Below are 24,699 nucleotides of genomic sequence, written 5' to 3' on the forward strand. Positions count from 1 at the left end.
ATGTAAACACGGAGTAGGCTTTGCTAAGCAGCACTCTCTGCAATGCCATTTATTTTACCAGTATCCTCTTTACTCTTCTCTGATCTTACTTTGATCTCTGTCCCTTTCAGGTGATAGAATGCATCACTCAGGGTCGAGTCTTGCAACGACCTCGAACATGCCCCCAGGAGGTCTATGAGTTGATGCTGGGGTGCTGGCAGCGAGAGCCCCACATGAGGAAGAACATCAAGGGCATCCACACCCTCCTTCAGAACTTGGCCAAGGCATCTCCTGTCTATCTGGATATTCTAGGCTAAGTCCCTTTCCCCCAGACCGATCCTACCCAAGCACCTCCTCAGATGGCCAAGAGGATGAACGTCTTTTAACTGCCGCTGGATGCCACCAATCTGCTGTTCTTCACTCTGACAGTATGAACAACAAAGACACCGAGAAGCTTTCAGAGGGGAGCAATGTGTACTTCTCCATCCGTAGACACAGTATGGACTTCTTTTTGGCATTATCTCTTTCTCTCTTACCATCTCCCTTGGTTTGTACCCTGGTTTTGTTTTTTTCTTTCTTTTCTTCTTTTTTTCTGTTTGTTTCCCTGCTTCACAGTTTCTACCCTTTCTTTTTTAATCAATCTGGCTTCTGCATTACTATTAACTCTGCATAGACAAAGGCCTTAACAAACCTAATTTGTTATATCAGCAGACTCTCCAGTTTGCCCACCACAACTAACAATGCCTTGTTGTATTCCTGCCTTTGATGTGGATGAAAAAAGGGAAAACAAATCTTTGACTTAAACTTTGTCACTTCTGCTGTACAGACACCGAGAGTTTCTATGGATTCACTTCTATTTATTTATTATTATTACTGTTCTTATTGTTTTGGGATGGCTTCAGCCTGTGTATGAAAAAGGAAAACTTTGTGTTCAATCTGGGAAGCCTTTGTTTGTGGGAGATCAAAGCCAGAAAGAAAGAAGATTTACTCGAAAACCACACTATGCGAGGAACAAAGACAACCATTGGGATCAGCTGCCGTTAGTCCCTATTTAAGAAAAACTCAGAGAATGTCAACTGGGAGGAATGTATTCAGCTCCTTCCCCTGAGGACCCTTCTGAGGAGTAAAAAGACTGTTGAACTCTGTGCCATGAACTAGTCTCTCTTCCCATCACCAGAAACACTAGCGTGTAGTAGGGAGAAAAGATGGCTTCCTTGAGACACAAGATGGCACATCACAGACTCGACAGGTCTTCTCTTTGAAGGTCATGGTAATAGCACTGGTTTGTTTTTCCAAGTGTTATCCACTGAGCCTTTGTCAAGTTCAGTTGAAAATAGGTGGATTCTTGTCCAGAGATCATTTCAGGGTCAGGTGGGACAGCCAAGGACTTGGAAAAGATCAGAGTAACTATAAATTTGGAGGCAAGTTTCTCTTACACTGAACTTTTCAGATCGCACTTCGCTCTGACCCCTTCTCTCCTCCCCACCCATCCTTTTAACTGTGCAAGCAAAATTGTGCATGGTCTTCGTCAATTAATACCTTGTCTGCAGAAACTACCACTCCAGACTTCGTGCCGCTGATAGCTAGAGCAGTTCCACAAAAGGTATAACTTATATAATTAGGGGAAGCTAATGGAGTTCATTAGCTGAGTATTAATGTCTCTTGGTTGTATGGTGGTGATAGATTTTTATGATTATGGACTCTGAAGCCTGGATGTCCTCATCCACCTCCAATGCACTGTGAGAAGGGCAGGATCTATCCCTGAGGGAACGGAAACCTCACCCTAGGACGTCACATGCATTGATGTTTAGTGTACACAGGCCACGTCCTTGCTATGGGCTCTGGTTGGGAGAGTGGTTTCATTCCATGTGTACTCCATCGTCAGTCTGCTGTTTTGTTTTCTTCACTCCAGTAAAATAAGTAAAAATAAAATATTAGGCACATCATGCCAAGGGGAGGCTATGCCCAGACCAAGCTTCTGAGCATAGTCAATGGTTTTGGGAAAAGAGATTGTAAATTTTAGTACAAATTTACAGTTATTTGGATGATCAGTTATACCAAGAAAGAAAAATATTTCTGTTCCTCAAGAAAACTTGCTACCCTCTGTGAGGGGAATTTTGCTAACTTGACATCTTTATAACATGAGCCAGATTGAAAAGGAGTGATTTTAATTCATCTTAGGTCATTCTATTCATATTTGTTTCTGAAGGTGCAATTGCTTTGTTTAAGTTTTGCTTGCACCCTTAATTTCTGGAGCAACTTATTTTCTATTACAGGCTTTGAAAGCCAGTTCTCAAAAAATCAAGTGTCAATTAACAGAGAACAAAAGGAAATCCAGTAGCATCTTTGGTCAAGTGAAGGGGGTTGGACAAGATGAATACTACAGTCCCTTCAAGTTCTGGGCTGGCCTATGAGACATGGGAGTTGAGTTATTTGTTCTCTTTGCTGGCGAAAAACAACCCCTCCAGAATACACATAATAATATAATGAAAGCCATATCTCCATGATATATACGTGCACGTATATATCCTATTAAGGACCCATGGTACTGTTAAAACACTGTGGCACTCTGAAGCAGTAAAGAAGGGGCAGATTTGTACAAAACTTTTCTAGATTCCATCAGCAATGACCTAAAAACCTACACGGGTTTGTCATTCTGCATGACCAGCCAGCTGCTCTGGAGAAAGAAGCTGCAAGTTATTTGTTTTATCTTAACAGAGAGCAAAGGAGGCAATACTCTAAGGGATCAAACTGAAGGAGGGCTGTGCAGTTTTAAAGCAGGGATTTGTTTAAGGCAAATGAGAAGATGGGAGCATTCCAGTTTTGTGTTTCCCTCTGAAGGAAAAAAAAGCAAAAAAAACAAAACAAGTTTCTTCTTACCTTCTGACAAGTCCCTCAAGGTCTTGAAATGAAAGGTTCTATGCAAGTGCAAAGTTTTATAATTACTTATATTGCCTATTATTATTTTTTCCTCTGTTGTCTCAAGAGTATGTACTGGTTTCAGAGACGTCTTGCATTGAAAGAATATCCGATAGCTTTTAAAGTAGGTAAATGACCACAAGAATATCTTAGAATATACACACTATTCCTACACCATAACCTCTTCTCATGCTTTTCTAATTTTTAGAAAAGACACATCATCATTCTAAAATCATTCTACTGCTCACAGAATATAGACTGCCATGAAAATCATTAAAAATCTACAGTAGTAAGTGACAAACCTAATTCTCTAGACCAAGCTCAGCCTGACAATTGTTTCCATTTATAAATCGTTTGATAGTTTTCCAAACACTTTCCACATGTTAGCAAATTATTCCTATTTTTTTATAGGGGAGGGAATTTTGAGAATCAGAGAAATTAAATAGCATGCTAAAAATCTCCAGGCTAGCTTCTGGCACCACTGGGGCCTAATCTCAAGTATTCTGATTCTGAAGTTTGTGATTCTGTCCACTAGAGACTCTAATATACAGACATACAGTTCAGGAAAGCAAGCTACACATTCATTGAAGCAGCATATGAAGTTAGAACAAAATGAAATACATGAGATGACAAGCAGCTGAGATATTGTGATATATAGTCATAATCATAGCTTCAGCTAATCCTTGTACACTGAACCAATGCCATAATCAGGCTTATTTAGAAAATATTTTGAACTATCCTATAAAGGGTTATATCAGAATTCATATTATGCATATGTGTTCACATCAGCGCTACCTGTGGTATTTTCATGTATTTATATGTGTGTTATAAATACTTGATTTATACATATACAAACACACATTCATAGTGTGTTTGTGTGCTTATGTATAAATTTATAGGCACACAGTAATAGGGATAATTATAAGTAGGGTGCAGTATGAATAATTTGCTTAAAATTTGCTAAATAACCAAAACTTTTGAATGTCATGTTGCTGTTAGTGCTTCCATTTTCCATGTGGGTAAACTACGTCACACTTTTCAACTCTGTGCAGTACTGCATGGGTGGAAGACATATTTCAGATAATGTGCTTCCCCAACAACTGAATCAAAGCCATCCCGCTACATTGAGTCCTTTCTTTGGCTCCTTGCAAAGGAAAACGCAGACTGAAATAGATCTCCTTATGTAAAGGTCCAGGAAAGGAAAATTGATTTTTGAAATCTTTTTGCACATTTTATTATGCACATCTTGTCCCACTGTGACCCCTTGTGTTCAGAATCCAAACATTCCAGAAGGGAGCTGGACTGTTGGGAGCCCTGGGTCTTGAAGTTCAGTGGTGAGAAAGCCAAGACCCAACCTTGAGGTGAGCAACTCTTAGGAATTCCCACAGCTGAATGCGAATGCATGCACAAGAGTGGAAAATGCTGTCCTTTGCAAAGGGCCTTGACAACAACAGGACCCCCTGATCAGGAGTAGAATTGTGTTTAACTTTTCTTTTTGCAAATTGGAACTTCTATAATGCCAATGACATTAAGTTGTATAACTATTTAAATAAGTGACTGCATACACACATGCCCTCGATTATTTTGTTCTCCCTTCTTCCTCCCTTATGCGAACTTTTGTTTTCAAGGACGAGTTTTGTTCTGACCTTGTATCACTGCTACAGAATATCTCATGAGGGGAATGCCTGTGACCACTGCCCAGATGGCTAAATAAGCAGTTAAAGCATTTTCTTCACAACCCATAAACATGGAATGCAGACACTCTGAGGTTGTGATAGCAAATGCTATTCTAAAGAATAGAGGGGTAGGAGGGATTTATATTTAAACTGACAGCACATGAAGGAATGTTTTCTGGTTGTCAGGGCTGGAATGAATCACTGCTGCTCAAGTCAAAGGATCTTGAAGATCCTTAGGTTTTGTATTTCTCCCCTTTCATTTCCTTTTACCTTTATTTATTTATTTATTTATTTATTTATTTTATATATATATATATATATATCTTTTGCTCCATTCATCACAAACACAAAGCAAAGCAAAAAAATTTACACGCACACACACACACACACACACACACACATATATGTTGCAGGCAAAACACTGTGAATTTCACAACAGCAACCAAGCAACTATTTTGCCATCTTAACATACGTCTCAGGAGACGAATGGGAAAATGTGGGGATGTCATTTTTTAGTCTATGCATTCTAGGCCAGGTCTGTGTTTGTTTTCTTTCTTTGGTCCATGCATTAATTACAATGATCCTGAGTAAAGTTTGGCTGAATGTTCAGCATACTGGAGCAAGTATAATAAGAGCTGCTAATAGCCACATGTTTAAACTGGAAGAAAAATTGGAGAATATGAAATGAAATATAAAGGCCTACATCTTGCAGCTTGCATATCTTACTATTGCTTTCAAAATGTATAAAACAGCTGGAAATGTTTTAAATACAAGGTCTTTGAATTAAATATGGATTTTCAATATATAATCCCTGGACAACTAACCAAATCATGGTGAAATGTTGCTCCCTGCGTTCATTGATCATTACCTATCACTTACAAATCTGCCTAGAGATGTGGATACTCTCTGCATTTGCTTCTGTACATGGAGAGATGTTTGTATATATCCAGGCCGTGTACACACACACCATATTTCAATATCTCTCTAAAGATATACTGCCCCTTAAATTGTGACCTGGTATTTGGAACTCTTTATCTTTTTATTTGCTTTCTTTTCCTTTTAATGTGATGTCTCTGTGCTGATACTTACCAGTTCTTGTTTTGCAATGTTTTGAGGTCCATTGCTTTACTAAGATCCATTGCATCTTGGCTGATTTCCAAGTGACACCAGAATATCAGTGTTTAAAAAACAAAAAACAGTTTTGTTTGTAAATCATGTGACCAGCTTCTCTCAACCTGACATGGAAAGTCTCTTGTACTACAGTGTATTTAATAAAAACGATGTCTTACAATAAATAACATCCTCCAAAAAGAGACACTGAAAGTGACATGATGATTACTTCAACAATGTACAGAATTTTCACAAGGCATGGTGTGCTCTTTTTTTTCTGTCTGTCTGTCTGTCTGTCTGTCTATTTTAGATATGGTCACAGCAGATGCCCACAGTGTTCACTGGGTGAAGGTGATGAGAGTAGGTGGCCTTCAGTACAATTTCCCCAAAGCTCCATAATATGAAGCTTTCAACATATCTTGGATAACTGGGATATTACTCTCCAACAGAACTTTCTGCAGTGATATAAATGCACTACCCAATATGGTAGACATTAGCCACATTTGCACTTGAAATGTGGTAAATGTGATTGAAGAACTCAATTTCAATTTTTATTTCATTTGGTCAATTTACATTTGAACAATGAGATATGGCTTGTGGTTACCAGAGAGTGAGAAGAGAGAATTGACATGATACCATGATTCCTGAAAGATCAGACCTAAGAATCTACCAAAAGAAATATTGCACATGGTCGCATGGGGCAGCATTTAGGATCAGAACTACCCAGAAACAGAAGTAACCAGTCAAAAATAAAATGCCACACTCTCTTGGCCTCTCTGTTAAGCAGCATTTCTGGATTTGCAGAAATTAGGGAGAAAAAATAAGGGTGGTTTTGCAGGAGTCTTGTAGAGTCTTCCTTTCCATCAGAATGGCTTATTCAGGTTTTATTTTTCAGTATCACAGTCATCTTTCCAGTGTCTAACCTCTTCCGCTCAACTTTCTCCAAGAGGCACAGGAGATATGGGCACAACCTTCCTGGTGGAGGTGTCAGGAACCTAAGATTCAGTCCCCAAACCAAGCTTCTCAGAAGTTTTGCCTCATGAATCCCTGTGAGTGGTGCAGATATGCTTTCCTTGAGTTAAAAAAATATATAACTAGATTAAAACTCAGTGAAGAATTGGGGAACTCAAAACTGTATAAGGGAGGAAACAGTTTATCCAAAAATCCAAAAAGATCCTGTGTCTCCATAGGGTCAAAGTATATAGTCCATTCAAAGCAACTAGATTACTGAAGGACCAGTGTTAAACTGGGGATGACTGGTCAGCCATAACCCTGTTTGGACTACTGAAGTTCTATACTTTACCACACAACATTTTTATATTACTATCATTGGTACAAATTACAGTGGTATCAATCAAAATTCCAAACCTAAAGCTAAGTGTCCAAAGTCCTTGCCTGTTCCTCTGTAGACCCTGTCTAGCCTTCTTCCTCAAAAATACTCCTTTTATTCATTCTTTAAGGATGCCTGATTTATCGGATGAGAATATCTCTGCGTATTGTGATTAACGACATTATTAAAACAGGCATCTACACTTGTAGAATAAATTGACTAATAAAACACATATTGTATGCCAGGGTATTTTTATGTGCCTGTGCTAGTTTTCTGTGGCTGCTGGAACAAATTACCACGAGTTGGGAGGTTTTAAATGACAGAAATTTATTATCTTACCATACTAGCGGCCAGAAGTCGGAAATTCAGGTGTTGGTAGAACAACAGTCCTTCTGAGGACTCTAGGGAAGAAGAACTTATTCCTTACCTGTAGCAGCCTCTAGTGACCCCAGATGTTCTTAGGCTGTGGCTGCATCACTCTACTTCTGCCTCTAGGTCTTCTTCTTCTATGTCCTCTGTTCTGTCTTATAAGGATACATGGATTACATTTCAGGTCCAAGAAATCAGGATAAGCTCCTCCTTTGAAAATGTTTACTGTACACATCTCTTCTTGCCCTGTAAAACAACATTCACTGGTTTCAGGGATTAGGTGGATGTATATATTTGGAGGCCATCATTCAACCCACTGCAGTATGTTAACTCACCCAACTCGTAGGTCCACCCTGGGAGGTATGTGCTATCATTATCTCCAGCTTATAGATAAAACTGAGACACTAAGGGTTATGAAATGTATACAAAATTCAGTAAAAGGAAATTGACCAGTAAACTCAGTGATAATTATACACTGGGGAGTTACTCATTTAATCCATAAACAAAGGGAGGAACTCAGGGCTTCCACTCCAGACAATGGGAGAAGTGGCCTCCATAGATAATCACTGCAGATGGGGTCTGAGTTGACCAGGTGACTTGTTGGTTGTGGTTTGGACTCCAGGTGCCTCAGCAACTGGTAGAAAACAGATCAATGGTCCTGTAGGCATGAGATTATCACTAGGAGACATTCAAGTTTAAAGGGACTAGAGAGTTCCTAGAAATTTTAACATGGGTGTGGAGGATGTTGATAATCTGGAACAAGATGAGAATCTGACCACTAAGCCAGAACCCAAAGTCAACTGAGAATTGCCATCAAGGTCTTCTCGGTGCTTTTCTGAACCCAGTGTTCCCAATTCAATCCCTCCACCTATCTGTCTGAGTGCAAGTAAACCTGAAGGTGGAGAAATCTGCCTAGCAGTGGTTATGGAGGTTTGGAGCAATGTTACAACACCTGTCTTGTAAATAAGATCTCTGGAAATTTGGCTATTTCCTGTGGCAATTTCTTTGGTAAGGCTTCAATAGTTGAACTTATATGAGAGCTAGCCCCATTCCCCCACCTGACATTTATAGGTGGTGTTTCACAGTGAAAACAAGGTTAGAACCAATTCATCCCAACAAGCAGGATCTATTACCAAGACTACAGGTACACTATGAAGGCCGAGAAATGTTCCCTCCCTGTCCTGGCATGGAAGTCACAGACAAAGGCAGATGCAGTGATGCACCGATGGCAAGATCAGCCTGACTCTTCAAATCAGGTGACAGGAAGGGACAACAGAAGACCCAGAAAGCTCCATCACCAAAAGCTGTGCTCTTGGCATTAGAGAATAGGGCAGATTTTTCTGCCTCCTTCCTGTAGGAATAATGGCACTTGGGCAATATTTCAATAATAACCTTCACTCTTCAGAATCAGTAATTTCACACATATATCAATATGGTCTCATGCTGATTTACTAACCCTTTGGTTTTGATTACAATATTTTAAATACCAATTAATACACAGTAAAGTCATTTCTGTATCACATGGATACAGCCTGTGTCATCTATATGTTATCTAGATAACATCTATATATCATTAGCTGTATATGACATATAATACTTTTAGTGTATAGACTGGATTTATGTTGTACACAAACATCACTCTACACACTGATTATATAGTCAATGCCACATAGACAATGTAACAAATTTCCGATGGACAATTATATTCTTTTCTCGTATAGAGGACATGAATTTGTAGAAATGAACTCAGAAGTGGGAAATGTCACTCTATTCATTCCCTTTAAATCAGGTTACATTTGACACAAGTTCACATACTTCAGGGGCAAAATTAACTTCAGCAATTACTAAATGTACCTCCCTTTCTCAGAGTAGGGACCTATGCGTTGCTCACTGATAGCCAGGACATATGGCAAGGGGTTGAATTTATTGTCCACCACAATCCAGTGGCTCTGTTTCCAGGACTAAGGAAAGATATCCTCTGACACAATACAGCCATTCCCAAAGCACATCACTATTCGGATGCCCAACCCACTAGTTATTATGACTATTATTTCTTAGGAGGTTCACAAGGCTTTACCCCCCAACATCTGAAATTGAGTTTTAGTTTAATTTGGGTCATGAAGATTTTTATGGTTTTTTTTTTCATTTTGTTATATTTTATCAGGTATATGAATGTGTTCAGAACAAAATAGGCTTTCTTCACCTGTTAAGTCTTTCATCTTCCCTGGAAATTTCAAAGCTTTCTTTCTTAATTTGAGAAGAAGACTCTTTACACATAGTCATATTTTTCTAACAAGATGAACATGAGGGCAGTTTTTCTCAGCTTTTGTGTTGATCTAAATTACTTGGAGCTTTTAACATTGTATAATATAGGCATCAAAGCTTCAGTCTGAAAGGATTAGTTTTTATTTGTCTGAGTTGGGGCAAAACATAGGTTTGTTTTTTTTTTTTTTTTTTTTTGTCCTTCAAATTATCTAGGTATTTCTAATGTGAAGTGAAGGTAAAGAAATGCTGTTATAGAGGATGATATGGCTCAACCCCAGAATTTCAACCTAGGACTTGACTAGCAGAAAATAGAGCCAAGATAAAAAAGTTTAGAACAAGAATGCTAGATGGAGCACTTGATAGATCTAAAAGCAGATCATAAGTATACAAGGAGTTGAGGAGTGAAGTCCATGTTCTCAGAAAATAAGTTTGCTACAAAGCTCTTAGGAAGCCAGTTATAGTCTGGTGCTTAAGGTAATCAATCAATCCTGATGACCTAAAAGGTTGGAACTCCAGCTCCCCATTATGCCAGAAGAACAGCTGGTGTTTCTCCAACTGTGGGATTTGATAAGACTAGTCTTGCTGTTTGCTTGCTATAACATGCAAAACAACCATAAGGCTTGGACCCAGCACCTAACCATGAAAACTGAGCTAGCAGGATATACCCGGAATTGAAGTTCTGTCATATTGCTACTTAAATCCTTGCTCCAGATCACTGCAGGGGAGGAATCTGAGGCAACTACAAAATTCCTCAGCCCCCAAATAGACTCCCCTTCAGGAGTCTAACTTCAATTCTGCCAAATTGCTGTGTGCAATTCCAGAGGGTATATATCCATTACTATCCCCATGAGCCTTCCTCCAAATCACATTCCAAGAAAGTCTGTTGGATGAACTATCTAGTCATTCAGCCTCATTTGCATTACAATATTGATTTTTTTTTTTATTCATTTTTGTGTTGGCCATTTCCTACAACTAGAACACAAGATTTATACAACCAGAGATTTTTAGTGTCTTTGGTCACTGTCTAGGATGAATCCTGACACACAGGTGTCAGTCATTTTTGGATGGATGTTAAGGAGCTTTAGGTACAAAGTCAGGAAACTAGTATAAGGGCAAATAACTTTAAATGCAATTAAGCAAAGACATTTTTCTTCCTTACTTAGTTTCTTTCCAAGACAAAGCTCCAGAAGAAGCAAGATGACCATGAGTGAAAAAAATATGGCTAGATTTTTATTTTCAAATGGACACTTAACATGACAGTTCCCTCTTAAAAAAAGAATCCATATCTTCCAAAGTCAGAGGTTAAGGGTCCCTTGGAGAGGTCTCCCTCCACACTTGCTGGAAATTGGGCAATTCTGCCAAAAAGAAAAGCATTAAAATAATTCTATGGCATCTTTAAGGTGATGGTTATTTTGTTCAATTCCACTTGACCAACAGACTTTTCTATAGTGGATTTTCAAAAAGCACCTTGTAAAGTTATTTAGTACTTTCTTAGTTCAGTCACAGCACTCCTAGGGAGAAAAATGGTGCATTTCTGACTTTGGCTCTAAAGGAGTAAATATGGATCAGAACAGTTGTCCTGGATTTCTACAGAATCACATATACACAGAGATATGGGGGAGGGGATGAGCTGTACAGGGATCCAGTCCTAGTGGGAGGGAACTGATTTGAACACCTCCTCTTGCACCCCCTTCCACCACACACACAGTCTATTTGCATTTCACAAAGCTTCCTTAGCAATCACTTCCTGGTGCTAAACCAACATCTGCCTCCTTGGAACTAGTGCCCAGGGTCTCAGATCTCCTGGGAGTATACAAAATAACTCTTATTCATTATTACTTGGCATTCCTTTTTGAGTCTCTTGTGCTCTTCCTCCCACATCCATCCCCCTACAGAAAACTCTGTAATGCTTGCCAAAGAACCAGGAGAAAGGGCAATGGACCTAGCTCTGCCTGGTAAAGCTAATGCCCCAGCCCACAATTTCCTGGTTTCTCTTCAGTCTCATCAGCTCATTTCCCACTGACCTGTTGTCTGGATTTCAACTCACTCTTGGCACAAGGGTAAAGTAACTTTTTAAGGGATCAGAGAGATAAAAAGTGAGGTATGTCTCCTCCAGCAAAAATAACTTAGCAGCGGTATCAAGACAACTGCTAGAGCTTCTCACAGCTCTCATTCCCGAGATTATCCAGAATCTCCTGGGGTGCTATTAAAAACAAGGAAAATAAGAGAGTTTGGCTATTGCATGGGATTCTGAGCTTTTCTGCCTTTGATGATAGAGGAAAAAGGTCAAAGGCATTGCTTATTTCCCTGTACAGCCCAGGGTGGGGTCTGTTGGCTAACCTAAAGATAGCCTTAATTTTATTTGTTTTTCCTAAGGAGCATCTGCTTGCACAATGATTAGGCACTGGCATTCATTAACACAGGAAGTAAAGTGTCTGGGGTTTGTGTCACTGGAAGTGTTCAAGAACAAAATAAGACACCCTCGTGGGAGGGATTTGAGAGCATTTTTCACAGTGCAAAGGTTCAATCTCGGAGAATGTCTAGTATTCAGGGGGTATGGTTGCTGAGGATTCTGTTATCTGTAGTAATGGGGTCAGTCTCTCTGCAACTGTGAGACAGGATGGACGATGCATGACACTGGCCATGTGTACGTGCCATGTGAATGAATGCCTAACAAGGGCCTGGTGGCAGCAGCATCTCAGAAAATGCTTGCTGAATAAATGAATAAATTTCTCAGGCACACAGTGAGAAGAATGCAGAACATTCTGTACACCCTTTCTAACTTCCAAAGTGCATTTACATATATTATGGCATTTTGCTTCCTATCAGTCCTAGGAGGGCTAGAACACAGACTGCCCCTCGACGACCCCCCCCACCCCTCCCCACCCACATTTTACATGTAAGGGCCTGGTCAAGGTCCCAGGACTTAGGGACAGAATCAGAATGGGAAAGCAAGTTTTGTAATTTGTGATAGAATTTTGTAACACTCAGTCATGTGACCAGCGACTTTAAGGAAAATTCTTCAATACATATTTCTCATTTATAAAACCAGGATATACAATATATCCTGTCTCTACTGCCTCTCCCCGCTTGGTTAAAAAAAAAATGATGCTATTAAAAACTGTATATTTGAGCATGTTCATTAAATATATGTAAAGTGTGACACAAAGGAAAATAATAAAATGTAAAAGTCAGTCATGCCACCTTCAAATCTGCTCTTCAAGATTTCCAGCAATAGGTAATTGAATCATTATTTTAAAAAAATGCAAAATGCAGAACACGATCAGACCTGTCCCATTACTTAAGGGAGAAAATTGAAAACCTCCACAAAGAAATGATATGATATTGACTATACAGAGTAGTGGAACTCGATGTCAGACTCCAAAAAAGTCAGAGATTTCGATTGTACCTAGGGGATGTCATAGCTCAACCTTGTCAGGTTCTAGATGAAGAAACGGGAAGCACAGAGGGTCATAGAGTAACGTGTAGCTGTTAGAGGCAGTGCTGAGTGTCAAGCTCAGGTTTTCTAACTCGCAGAGTCCCTAACACTGTGGGCCTTTATTTCCTCTATCTTTGGCACCTGGCAGCCCGAAACCAGTATTTTCATTACCGTGGGCTGTGTGTTTGTGCGTGTATATGTGGTATGTCCGCAGTGTGCCCTATTTCTTCCACCAGCCTCTTCCCCACAAAGTGGAGTTCAAAACCTATACTAAAGCAGTATAAAGGGTGTGCATTTACACTTCAAATACCTACAAAATAAAATTAAAGTATTTCTCCCATCCTCGCTGCATCTCAAGAGTTAAGAATGAAACACTAAACCACATTGCTCCCTAAATTTTGGTTGTCGCTACTAATTTCCACATTCCACTTAGGAGACAAGTGGTAAATAACGAGGCTGAAGATGGGAAGCAATCTGGGGAAACTATAAACAGCTCCCCATTTGTATTCCCCATGCCCCCTCCCCCACCCCTTCGCTTCAGTCTTGGCTCTTGGAACCTGCTGCCCTCTTGGGAAACAATCCGCCCTCCATCATCCTACCCACTGTCTCCGCATCCTTCTCACGTCTTTTTAAAGAGATATTTTGGGAAGCAGCACACGCACATCCAGAGACCAATTACTCAATCTCCCAGCAAGTATGGAGATGATGGAAGTATAGCCCTCTGGTCTCCTAGCAACAGTGTGTGCGGGGTGCGGGGGGAGACTGGGTAGCACGCTGGTTGCCCAGCACCACCCCGCGTAGAAGGCATTTGCGCATTTCGCTTTTGTTGTCTTTGACGGCCATTTCTAAAACGGGCTCTGTATTCTTGGGGGGATTTTAGGCACTTAAGTTATTCTTTTAAAAGATCTCTGCTGACATCCACAGGTCCTATAATTAACATCTCAGAGGCCGGAAGTGTTCCGTCACCCCTAAAAATGCAGAGACCCACCTTCATCTTCCTCCCACGAATTTATAGAACTGTGTCCAGTCCCCTACTTCCTCCAAGCCCGCGCTCACCTTTACACACACCTGCCTCAGGTGTGGTCCTTCAGCTCTTTCCTCTTCCCTCCTCCCTTCCTCTCTTCCTTTCTTTTTTTTCCAAACTGCGAACACTGCAGCCTGAAAGAATCAGGATTACAGGCACTTTATTATAGTTATCATATTTAGTTTGCTTTCTAACCTTAAAAGACTAGCTGAATCAGGTTCCCACACCTGTTGTCCCAGTGACTACACACTCCACAACTCAGCTGCACTCTCCCCCACAGTAAATGTGCTGCTGACAAGGGAAATAGGTGAAGAGTTGGAGTTAAGAGTTGATTAAATGAGCAGCTATAAAGAACTCCTCATTTGTATCCCCCATGTCCCCTCCCCCCACCTCTCAGTTAGTTAGGGACTTTTCTCACTAGACAAACACAGAATCCCAAGAAATCTGTTGAGCAGAAAGGCAATTGTTTCTATTGTTTATGAAAGAGGGCTATTTTAGGAAGAGAAATTGAGGTAGGATCACACACAGAGAGAGATGGAATTTTCCAGAACATGAAAAGAAAACTGAAAGGGTGAGAGGATTGAGGCGAGGTGGCTGAGTCTAGACCCTGGTTGATATTTCTGACCCAGGGCTCTCTGAACTTTGAAAACACTTGAGGGGGTAGAGCATTTTGAGGGCAGTCTGGAAGCAAGAAAATGCTAAAGACTAAAATGCTTGAAGGTCAAGAGGTGGGACAGAAGGGCTTTGTTGCAGAAGGACTGAAGGACTGGGAGGGGGCATTAAAGCTAGCCTTCCTTGTTAAATGAACCTCTCAGTTATTAAGATGAAAGGCTGGAATTTCTAGATATTCTTCCAAATTTATTTTCAGCCAAATGAGAGGCTATTTCTCCAAATAACAGGGAAAACCCTCCATTATCTGTCCTCTGCATGTCTGCCTTGGTTAGCTCTCCCTTGGTTCTTGAAGTTTGCACAGATACCATTTCTATCAGTCTCTTGTTTGGGGCCCATGGCTTAACCAGCCCTCCATTTCTGAGAAGTATCCTGAGGGATTGTGACCACTTTGTGTATAGATAGAACCCAAACCTGAACAATTTAGCTCCTAAAACCATGAGTAATGGCTGAAACTCTGCTGGAAAAGGACAAGAATGAGTTATCTCACTGGCTCTGGACCTGAGGATAAATTGAATGGTGGGACCCATAGCCTCCTTTGGGCACATGCCCTCTTTTGCATCCATGGCCCAACCTAGGAGCAGAACCAAGTATGGATTGATAGGTTGAGGGATTTTTGAGAAAGCAAAGGGATTGAGATAGAGATGGATCTGGTCAGCTTAGTGTTTATCCAAGTAGTGCTTATCCAAGTAGGATCTGGTCAGCTTAGTGTTTATTAGCAACTCCCCAGAAAGGAGAAATTGGTGAGGTGTGATGGGATAGTTATTTCTAAGCAAAATTCCAATGGTAAATCCTATAGGAAAAGTTTTGCTCTTGTGGACTTCATTCTAGTGTCTTTAATTTCTATAGCTGTGGACTATGGCAAATCAACAGGGTTTAGATACCCACTCCCCTCAAGAACACTGGAATCTCCCAGTTCCACAGAGAAGGGTAAATCAGTCAGGATTCATCTCTCTCTCCCTCTAACTCCAGCTTCATGCAGAAGGAGAGGTTAGAGCTCACACGTCCTCCAAGGGTATCCAAGTGTTTAGGTGAGAAATAGAGTCACAGCTTGTCCTCACCTAGGTAAGGACAGAGTTGGGGCTACATGTCAGGTCTGTGGACTCTAGTTCTCTGTAGACACCTGGCTCTCTTGAAGGCTAAACACCAGCAAGTACCTTCTCCCTAAAGCTATGAGCCTGATCTAAAGGACAGCATGGAGTAAGAGGAAGAACCACAAATGTTGATCAGGGAATCCAAGAAACAATAAAAAGACTTCTTCCACCATTTTGCTCAAGACCAGTTCCATATCCAATAACTTCCATGAGTTGCCTCTCAGGACTTCCCAAATTTATGGACAAATTCACTGAGTAGCAAAACATGATCTTCTAAATTGTTATTTCTGAGCCTGCTGAGGATGATTCGTTATTTCATCACTTAGCTGAAGTTCTGCTCTGACACAGGCCTTTGTCAGAAGCCCAGTTACCATGGCAGTGCCTCCAAAATAGAATGAGTCCAACACACATCAATAGACCGTAGAATAAATAGAATAAGTACTACTTACAATGCATTATTCGGTTTCTACTGGGTAGTAATTTGTTCAGAGAGTTGAAAATAACTACACCTCCCCCCTTCATTTAATTAAAGGAAAACAATTCCACAAATCAGAAATGCACAGTGTTTATATCAGTGGAACTCAAGTGGCTGTGTGATTAAGAGGCCGGATTTGTGGTTGAATTTGCTATGAGAAGTTAATGCACTAAAGCCAGGAGAATCAACTCTGACTGAAACACTCTCCCTAAGAACCCATCTTAAAGTGTGGCTTGGTTTGAGGTACAGGCTAAGTATGAACTAATAACAGCACCTAAGAAACAGCATTTTTCCCAGTGGCATGGTGAGTGTTCCTGTTTCCCTGTGTCCATCCTATTTTACTGCGATTGCCCTATGACATGGTCCAACACCATGCTTCAGTTACACCATGCAAAAGTTACACAGGTGACTTAATTATAGGTAACTACAATGGTAAGGAGGCTATTGAGAGAACCATCTGGCTCATTTTTCTGGCAGGTATTTCAATGAACATTGCAAAATTTGGGCTGCTTATAGACAAATGTTTCTAGGCTGTTTTAGGACCTCTGGTTTTCTGTGCCCTCCCTGGATGGCTCTCCATCCTTCGTACAATATTATAGAGTAAGCATCTTACCCAAAAGGAGAATGCATTCCTTTGGAATCATAGAAACTGGGGTTTCAGAACCACCTTTACTTCTTGTCTTGTGCAAGTCCTTTAATTGTCATTTTATACATGATAAAATGGGGGATAATACTCTAATTGACTTGCTGTGAAAACAGAAAGTTGTGTCGAGCCCAATGTCTGATCTATGGTTAGGAAATGATTATTAACATCTTTTTATTTTTGCTTACAACAACAGTAGCTAACAGGATAGACTTCCCAGACATGAATTTGGGACTCAGTCAAATTTAACAGTGATAGAATTATGGGCAAGTTAATGAACCCCTGAGGCTCCCTGCCCTGACTCTTACAGATGGCCACCTTTGAAAAGATCTCACAGGTACTGTGAATAGTAACAGAGATGGCCTATGTAAGTGACCTGGGGTAGATCCTAACCCTTAGTAGAGGTTCCCTGGGAAGCAGGTGCTGGAGGATCAGCATTCTGGAGATCAGAATGTCATATGCTCATTAAGCTGTGTCCTTCGGATCAGTACTTGCACAAGGGAAGGAAGGAGGCAGAACTGTGAATGTGAGAGTTCTAATGTAGTTAACTTCATGCCAAGTGACCTTTCTGCCTCCTTGAGAGATGGTATTCTATCAAGGCCTCGGTACTGGCTCACATAATCTGCAGGTCAGCTATTCAGTGAAGCTAGCTGCATCGGCCGTGGGATGTTGGAATCCGTGCTGGTGACACAGTGCCTTCACTCCCAGCGCTGCGGTCATTTTACTCACGAGCACTTTGTGCTTTTACTGGGATGTGCCTTTACTAGGACTGCTGATGACAGACACTGGCTGAGGTCAGTGGACCAAAGTGGTTTGTCTCCGGTGGTTTATTGCCTCCTTCAGAGGTGAATACTCTCTGCAGGACCGCTAATATACTGCATCCATTACCAAGTTTCAGTCTCCCAAGTTCAAATCTGTTATTTTAAAATAAACTTTTACTTTAGAGAGGTTTTAGATTTATAGGATATTTGTGAAGACAGTGCAGGGAATTCCCATGTACCCCTCATTTGGTACCTTATTTAAAAAAAAAAAAAAAACTAAAGATACATTTTAATACTCTCTAAAATTAAAAAATGTTTCATATCAGATAACCAGAACTCAAAGGCTTAAAAATTAAATTACATCTCAATATTTAAGAAGTCACATTAACTAAAAAGGATGCAATTATTCCTGATAGGCAGACAGGCCTGGGGATTCTGGGTTGCTTCAGTCAATTTGGAGCCCCCAACCTTCACAGCATCCTCACCAATGCCTGCATTCTCACACAGGTCCAACAGTTGCCCCTCTTATTAACATCTACATTCATATAGTATATTTGTCACAAGTAAGGAGTCAATATTAACACACTAACTTTATACAATGAGCCCTTAACTTAATATGGTGAATAGATTCTTGGAAACTGAGAGACTTTAATCAAAACAAAACAATATGAAACTAATTTTACCATTGGCTAACTGATATAAATAAGAGTTAAGTTCCTGTGGCATATTTCTGGTCACAGAATTATCACCAAACTTCTAAATAAGAAGCCAAAAACACTTCTAATATGACATGTGAACATGTATAGTGGTCAGAATTTTAGCCCATATCCTCATGGGGAAAAATTTCCTTATCAAGTCAAGTAAAATGCTTGTGTAAAGTTCTTCCTGCTTGTAGTCTTACAAGACTACTCATTTCCAAAATGATGTAGGACAACATGTTTCTCCTCTAAATCTATTTCTTAGACTTCAAATTGCATTGTGATAGCAGAGATAGAGCCCAGAAACATTTTCTTCTTGCCAATTGGCATGACATTAAGCTTTGCTAATAGCAGGGACAAGAGGGACACAAAAAATTTAAGGACTGCTGGTTGGATGTGCTTTTCCCCATTTGCTGCTATGATGGTGTAGCGGCCAGCAGCAGGTAGGACAACCAATGACATTCACTTTTTCTGCAAGTTTTGCCAATAGGACCAGCTTCATGACCATGGACTTATACAGGACCCTATTTTGTGAAGGCACCATTCTTAGTTTACTGCTTTGCCGATATGATCTTGAAATTCCTAATTACTTTGTCTTTGAGCCGATGCCTTATAAGTGAAGTTCAGTGGGACAATACAGCATTGGTGTGTAGTGGGAGAAAAGCAGGTAGCAGTTCACATACACATGGCACATGTCCACAGGCACAGCAGATGGTGGGCAGCATGCATCCCATGCAGTGGTCTGGCTACCTATGCATACATGCATACCTGAAGCATCCCAGTGTCCTGCAAATCTCAAGGGTGTCCTGTGCTGGAATAGCAGCAGCAGCAGCAGCAGCAGAAACAGTGATGGTGTCAGCCACAATCCTGGGAGAAAGAAGAGGCACCTCATGAGTACAATACTGGGAACTGTGGTGAGAGATGCTTTTCCATGCACCCCCAAAGCCTGTTCCTGTAGCATCTGCACAAATATTAGCTTTCTAGTCTGGGCACCAGGACATGAAATACCTATGCTCAGCCTATAAACTTTAGTAAATTGCAGTGTGAAAGCATACACATGGGCTTTTCCATGAAGCATATCAGGAAGTTATTGGAATTCATCAAAGGGTTTACAATCTGTAGTTTTGAAACTTGCTATCTCATTGACAATAAATATCCATAGGCTTAGAAATAGAAATTAAATTTAAAAATTGTTGCATCCACTGTAAAGAGTAGTATTTCATATAAACTTTCCAATGAACTGATTACTAACAAGAAAGACAATTTATATATGAATGGTTTCTTGTCTTTGAAGATACAATACACTACCTAACAGGCATTTTTGAATCATATACAAATCATGAAGTCACTTTTGGTTTCTTGTACAAACTCTTCAAGTTACAGCAAATGTCAGAGGAAGCATTCAAATGCCATTGCATAAATTTATGTTTAAAATTAAATTCAGGGGCCTCCCCGGTGGCGTAGCGGTTGAGCGCTGGGTTGCGAAGCTGCCCGCGGCCTCCCTCTGCAGCGCCGGTTCGATCCCCGGCTGCTCCCCGGCCACCAGAGGAGGGTCCCACATGGCGCGCAGACCTCTCCTGCCGCCCGCTGCTCCCCTCAGCAGTGTACTTCGGTCCTTCTGCCTGCTCTGCTCCCCGCTCTGGCTCTGGTGAATTCTCTCACCCTCCCGCGCTTCTGACTGTACCCAGTGCTTGTATAAACAAAAACAAACAAACAAATAAATAAAAGCATGCCTCTATAAAAAAAAAATAAAAATAAATAAAATTAAATTCAGACTTAAAGATGATTGCTATAAAGAGTTAAATCTTTTTAGAAAAAGATTTAGAATTTTTCTCTAGATGTACTAAAATCTAGTTTTGAAATGTTTTTTCAGGAATTTGTTCCAGTGTCATAGCCCATAACATACTCTAAACAGCTCCAATAATGGTTGCATCTGCAGAAATATCCTGCTCAAAATCAAGTTATTTTTGATCTTACATTTGTCAAGAGCAACTGACATTGCTTTCAATTATATCTTTGAAAATGAAGTTGCTACGTTTTGATGAATTTATAGAAAAGTGAGCCAACTAGCTGCATGATCAAAAAAGTTATCACATTAATAGAATATTAGCATTTATTATAGTATATAAAATTATGATACTCCAAATATTAATAAACTCCACATGACCTTTATTCCAAGCACTTTACCTCTGATCTCAGAGCCTATGACCCAAGTAGCAGGACTGTTTGTTCTGTACGATAGATCTGATGCAAAGTCTTTTCCTGCCATGGGTACTTGTAGCTGGCAGCCCTACAGGTCATCAGTGTGGGAGACAGACCTTATGGTGCCCCCCCCCATTCATAATCTCCTTCCTATCTTCCCTATGAATGTGGGAAGAACCTATAATTTGTTTCTACCAAAAGATTATGGCAAAAGTAATGGGATGTCACTTCTTATTATGCATCCTTGGTAGGCACCCATCTGTTCTGCCCTGTGACCATGCTGTGTTCCATTACCCATCTCCACAACTCTCTGCAGGTCAGGCCCTGCTGCCTTTCCAACCAGCCACTAACAATTATGATCGTATCGTCTGATTTCTGATGGTTAAACATGGCCACTTGGCCTCTATAGTTTTGGGCTCCTATAATTCCCTCAGTATCAGTGAGACCAGCAATTAAGGGTCTCACCTACTATCAGCTCTGGCCACAGAGGAAAGCCACCGCCCGTGCTTGTACCTCTCTCAAGCATGTGGATGGGATTTTACCCTTCTTTGGAGTTGAGTTACTCAATGGAGAATAAGCCATAGATCTGGTTCTTAGCTCTCACGATCCTTTCCCTGAGGACCTGAGAATCTCTCTGTAAAATGTCAAAGAAGTCCTATGACTTTCACACTAAGTTTACATTGGGAATCATGCTCTCAGCTTTTCTTTATCTTTTCCTAGAACATTTAGCAATAGCTACCAAATTTTATTGTTTCTAGTTACTATTTTCCCCAATTTCTCAAAGCCTTCATAGATGTCACCAGCTGATGCTATCTAATTTTATCATCAGTGACATATGAACAATTTTCTGGCCATTTTGTGCAAAGGGTTATATGAACTCCTACAACTAGTGATGATCTTCATTGCTAGCAATAAGAAGAGTGATTCAGCCAGAAAACCTATCTTAGCACCTGCTTTCTCAGACCATTCCTACTGCCTACTGTCATAGAGACTGGCAGGAAGGACACTTATTATGATGTTTGTGGGGGTAATGCCCAGGAAAGGGTGAGTACAAAGAAATATTTGTCAGAGGGAGATGTTGAGTCAAATATTTCCCCATCTCCTTTGAAGGTGAAGGTACAGCATCCATATCTTCTAAGGATGCCTTTTGTGCAAGTTATTAGGGAAGAAGTGATCTGTAATTAGCTGGTGCCACTGTAGCTCTGGGTCTGAGCAACCTGCAAGCCCAACAGCTTTGGTCAACCCATTAGGGGCTTTAGAGGGACCCATAAGAATTGGCCTGAGATGGCCAGACTTTTAATCAGACACAGATGTGACATGCCATAAGGAAGGGTATGACTTTGGACACAGGGTCTTTCTCCAGGTGAATGGAACCTAGACCCAAAAGTGCTACTGGCTGTAGATTTTCTATTAAAATCACTCCTAGCAGCTGGGCAGAAATTCTTCATTAAAGGGGTACATGGGAAATGTACCAAAGCATCCATCATAAGGGTTAATGAATTTCATTCTTTCTTTCTTCCTTCATATGTAAAAATCAGATATAGTATGAGGAATATTTATAGTTCCTATTTGACATACTGGAAAACTCTGGGTATCAGGGAGAATGTCAAGAAAGGAGAAATTTGGATAATTATAATAATTACATATATGATATATGATACATGAGTCTCCCAACCAAATTTCATATGCTAACAGCCATTTCCTTCAGAACAGGAAGCCTAAAAACTAAATATCAGGATTATTAAAATCCTATTAGAAATCATCCAAAGGGATAAAATATTTATTGGTCAAGAGGCCGATGGCGGGTGGGGGCTGGCATGTTTTTTCTGAAGCTGGACAGTCAGATGGTGGTACATGGAATGTGAACTCTGAGGGATCCCTCTTGCATGAATACTCACTCCCAGAGCTATGGTGGCCCCAGCTAATTACAGATCACTTCTTCCCTAATAACCTACACAGAAGGCGTCCTTAGGAGATATGGATGCTGTACCTTCGACTTTAAAGGAGAAGGGGAGATATTTGGCTTACTTCTGCTGCAAAAATTGCCCTAGTTCATGAGTTGCAATGCTGGTTTTTTGTGCCCTGCTCTAATTTGATAAAGATATCACTGAAGTTTTTTTGTTTTGTTTTTTTTAATTAACCAGGTTAATACTCCATGTTGGTGAGGTAAGGAGAATAGATAGAGCTTTAGAATTCTGGCAGCCTGAGTTTTGTATTGCAGCTATCTGTCTAAAACCCTGTGATTCAGGGTAGCTAGTCAGCCTTAAAGAAGCAGACACCTAATTTGAAAGACAAAGAGGAAGAGGGAGGGAAAGAAAGGAAGAGAGAGACAGAGAGAGAGACAGAGAGAGAATATAAGCATACATTGTACAAAAATGAACAATGATGTAATATATATATATATACACACTAAAAAATGAAGATCTACTTCCAAACATAAAAAAATAAAAAAATAAAAAAAGAGAGGAGAGGAAGGGAGAGAGGAGTGGGAAGAGATATCTTTCAGATTTTGAAAATTTGACGCCCTTATTGGTTCGTCCCCTGGTGGGCATGCATGAAAACCACCTGTCAATGAGGACAGTCAAAAGTAAAAGTCAAAACAGCAGGACAGATGGTGAAACCCAGGCAGGCTAAGGAGAGGTGTAAGGGGGATATATTCTTTTATCCCTACTTCCTCCTTGTATACATTTTAACTTTTTTCTCTTATACTTTTCCCAGGATTCTTATTCTTGTGGTTAGTTCTTTACTTGTTATTATAGTTAACTCAGATATGATAAATGAACATAATAAATGACTGCTGAAGGTTGACCAGATGGCTTGATGACTTCATTTATTCTCTCTTTGGGAAATCAATTAAAAGAAATCTCAGATGCTCATTCTCTTGCAAGCATGGGTGTGCAGTGATCATTTCTGAGAATGAAAAGATAAAAATGCTTATTGTGTGCCTAAAAACTCTAGGGATTGTGAGAGACACTTTCTAATCCACTATTCTAGTCAATAACACAAGGAATTCATTGTACACCTTGCTGAAGGAAAAGGTATATTGTATATTTCAAATATCAAGATATTTCAGTTAGGATTAGAATATGCAGTTGACACTGAGAAAATGCTTTCAAGATGTTGTGAAGAAAAACCCACAAAACTTCAGTTCTTTAGAACTCAGTATAATTCATCACCTGCAAAATTTTGTATCTCTGTGGGCAAGGAGAGTCTATTGTTTCTCAGAGACCATAACCCAAACATCCATAATCAAATATAAGCTCTCCCAAAAGATAAAGAAATAAAGCAGGGAGAAGATATAAGAAGTTCTCCAAGAGTTTCACCCCAGGATGATGCATGAAAAGAAAAAAAATCAAAGTGTTTCCAGATATGAGTTTTGAAGAACAATTTCCTCCTTGGGGATTTCCAAGTTTCTCAGTTCTTTCTCCCATTATTTTTCAATGCAGATCTGGTAATTTCCTTTTGTTTTGTTACTGAGAATAAATCCATAGTGGTATTAGTGTCTGTTTCTTCTTCCTATGTTATGATGCCTTTCTGGACTTTTTTAGTGCACATCTTTCTGTTCCATAAGCCCACCACACTTTCCCCCTCAACTCAGGAAATATGTATATAATTTAGCATTCACTCTCTCAAATATTTCTCTATATTCATAAAAATTATATACCCACATATCCCAAACTGTTGGCTGAAAGCACTTTGAAACATATTGTCTTTCTTCTCTGTCTTGCCTTATAGAAGACCAAATCCTATCTCTGTTAGGGATGTGTTTGCCTCGGGGAGAATCTAGTTTCCTGCAAGAGGAACTAGAAGAGCCAGGTCAGCCTTCTCCTTCTGACATAAAAATAGGATCTTTGAACTTGCAGAAAGACAATAGTCTTTGACAAATAGAGGAAAGTTTTCCTATTTTTAAAGCAAGGTTATCTCTCATTGATTCAGCATCACCACTCTGGATTTTGAATCTGTCTCTGCCTTGTAGAAGGAACCTAGAAAATGCATTTTCTAGTCTTTTCTTTTAAATGGCCCTGGATCTGAGTCTGCTGAAAAAG

General features: G+C 40.1%; 1 protein-coding gene across 3 annotated transcripts in view; it reads left to right on the forward strand.

Annotated features, from left to right (window-relative positions):
- NTRK2 (neurotrophic receptor tyrosine kinase 2) overlaps window positions 1-296 on the forward strand; it is a gene marked incomplete at its 3' end in the record, with an annotated part of 340,861 nt that extends 340,565 nt beyond the window's left edge. For all 3 annotated transcript variants that reach the window (XM_084238704.1, XM_084238705.1, XM_084238706.1), the window contains exon 16: window positions 111-296. In XM_084238704.1, the coding sequence (XP_084094830.1) occupies window positions 111-296 (186 nt within the window). The remainder of the gene's footprint in view (window positions 1-110) is intronic.
- Window positions 297-24,699: the final 24,403 nt, after the last annotated feature.

Source organism: Talpa europaea, assembly GCF_964194135.1.
Source record: "Talpa europaea genome assembly, chromosome: 7".
NCBI classification, from domain to species: domain Eukaryota; kingdom Metazoa; phylum Chordata; class Mammalia; order Eulipotyphla; family Talpidae; genus Talpa; species Talpa europaea.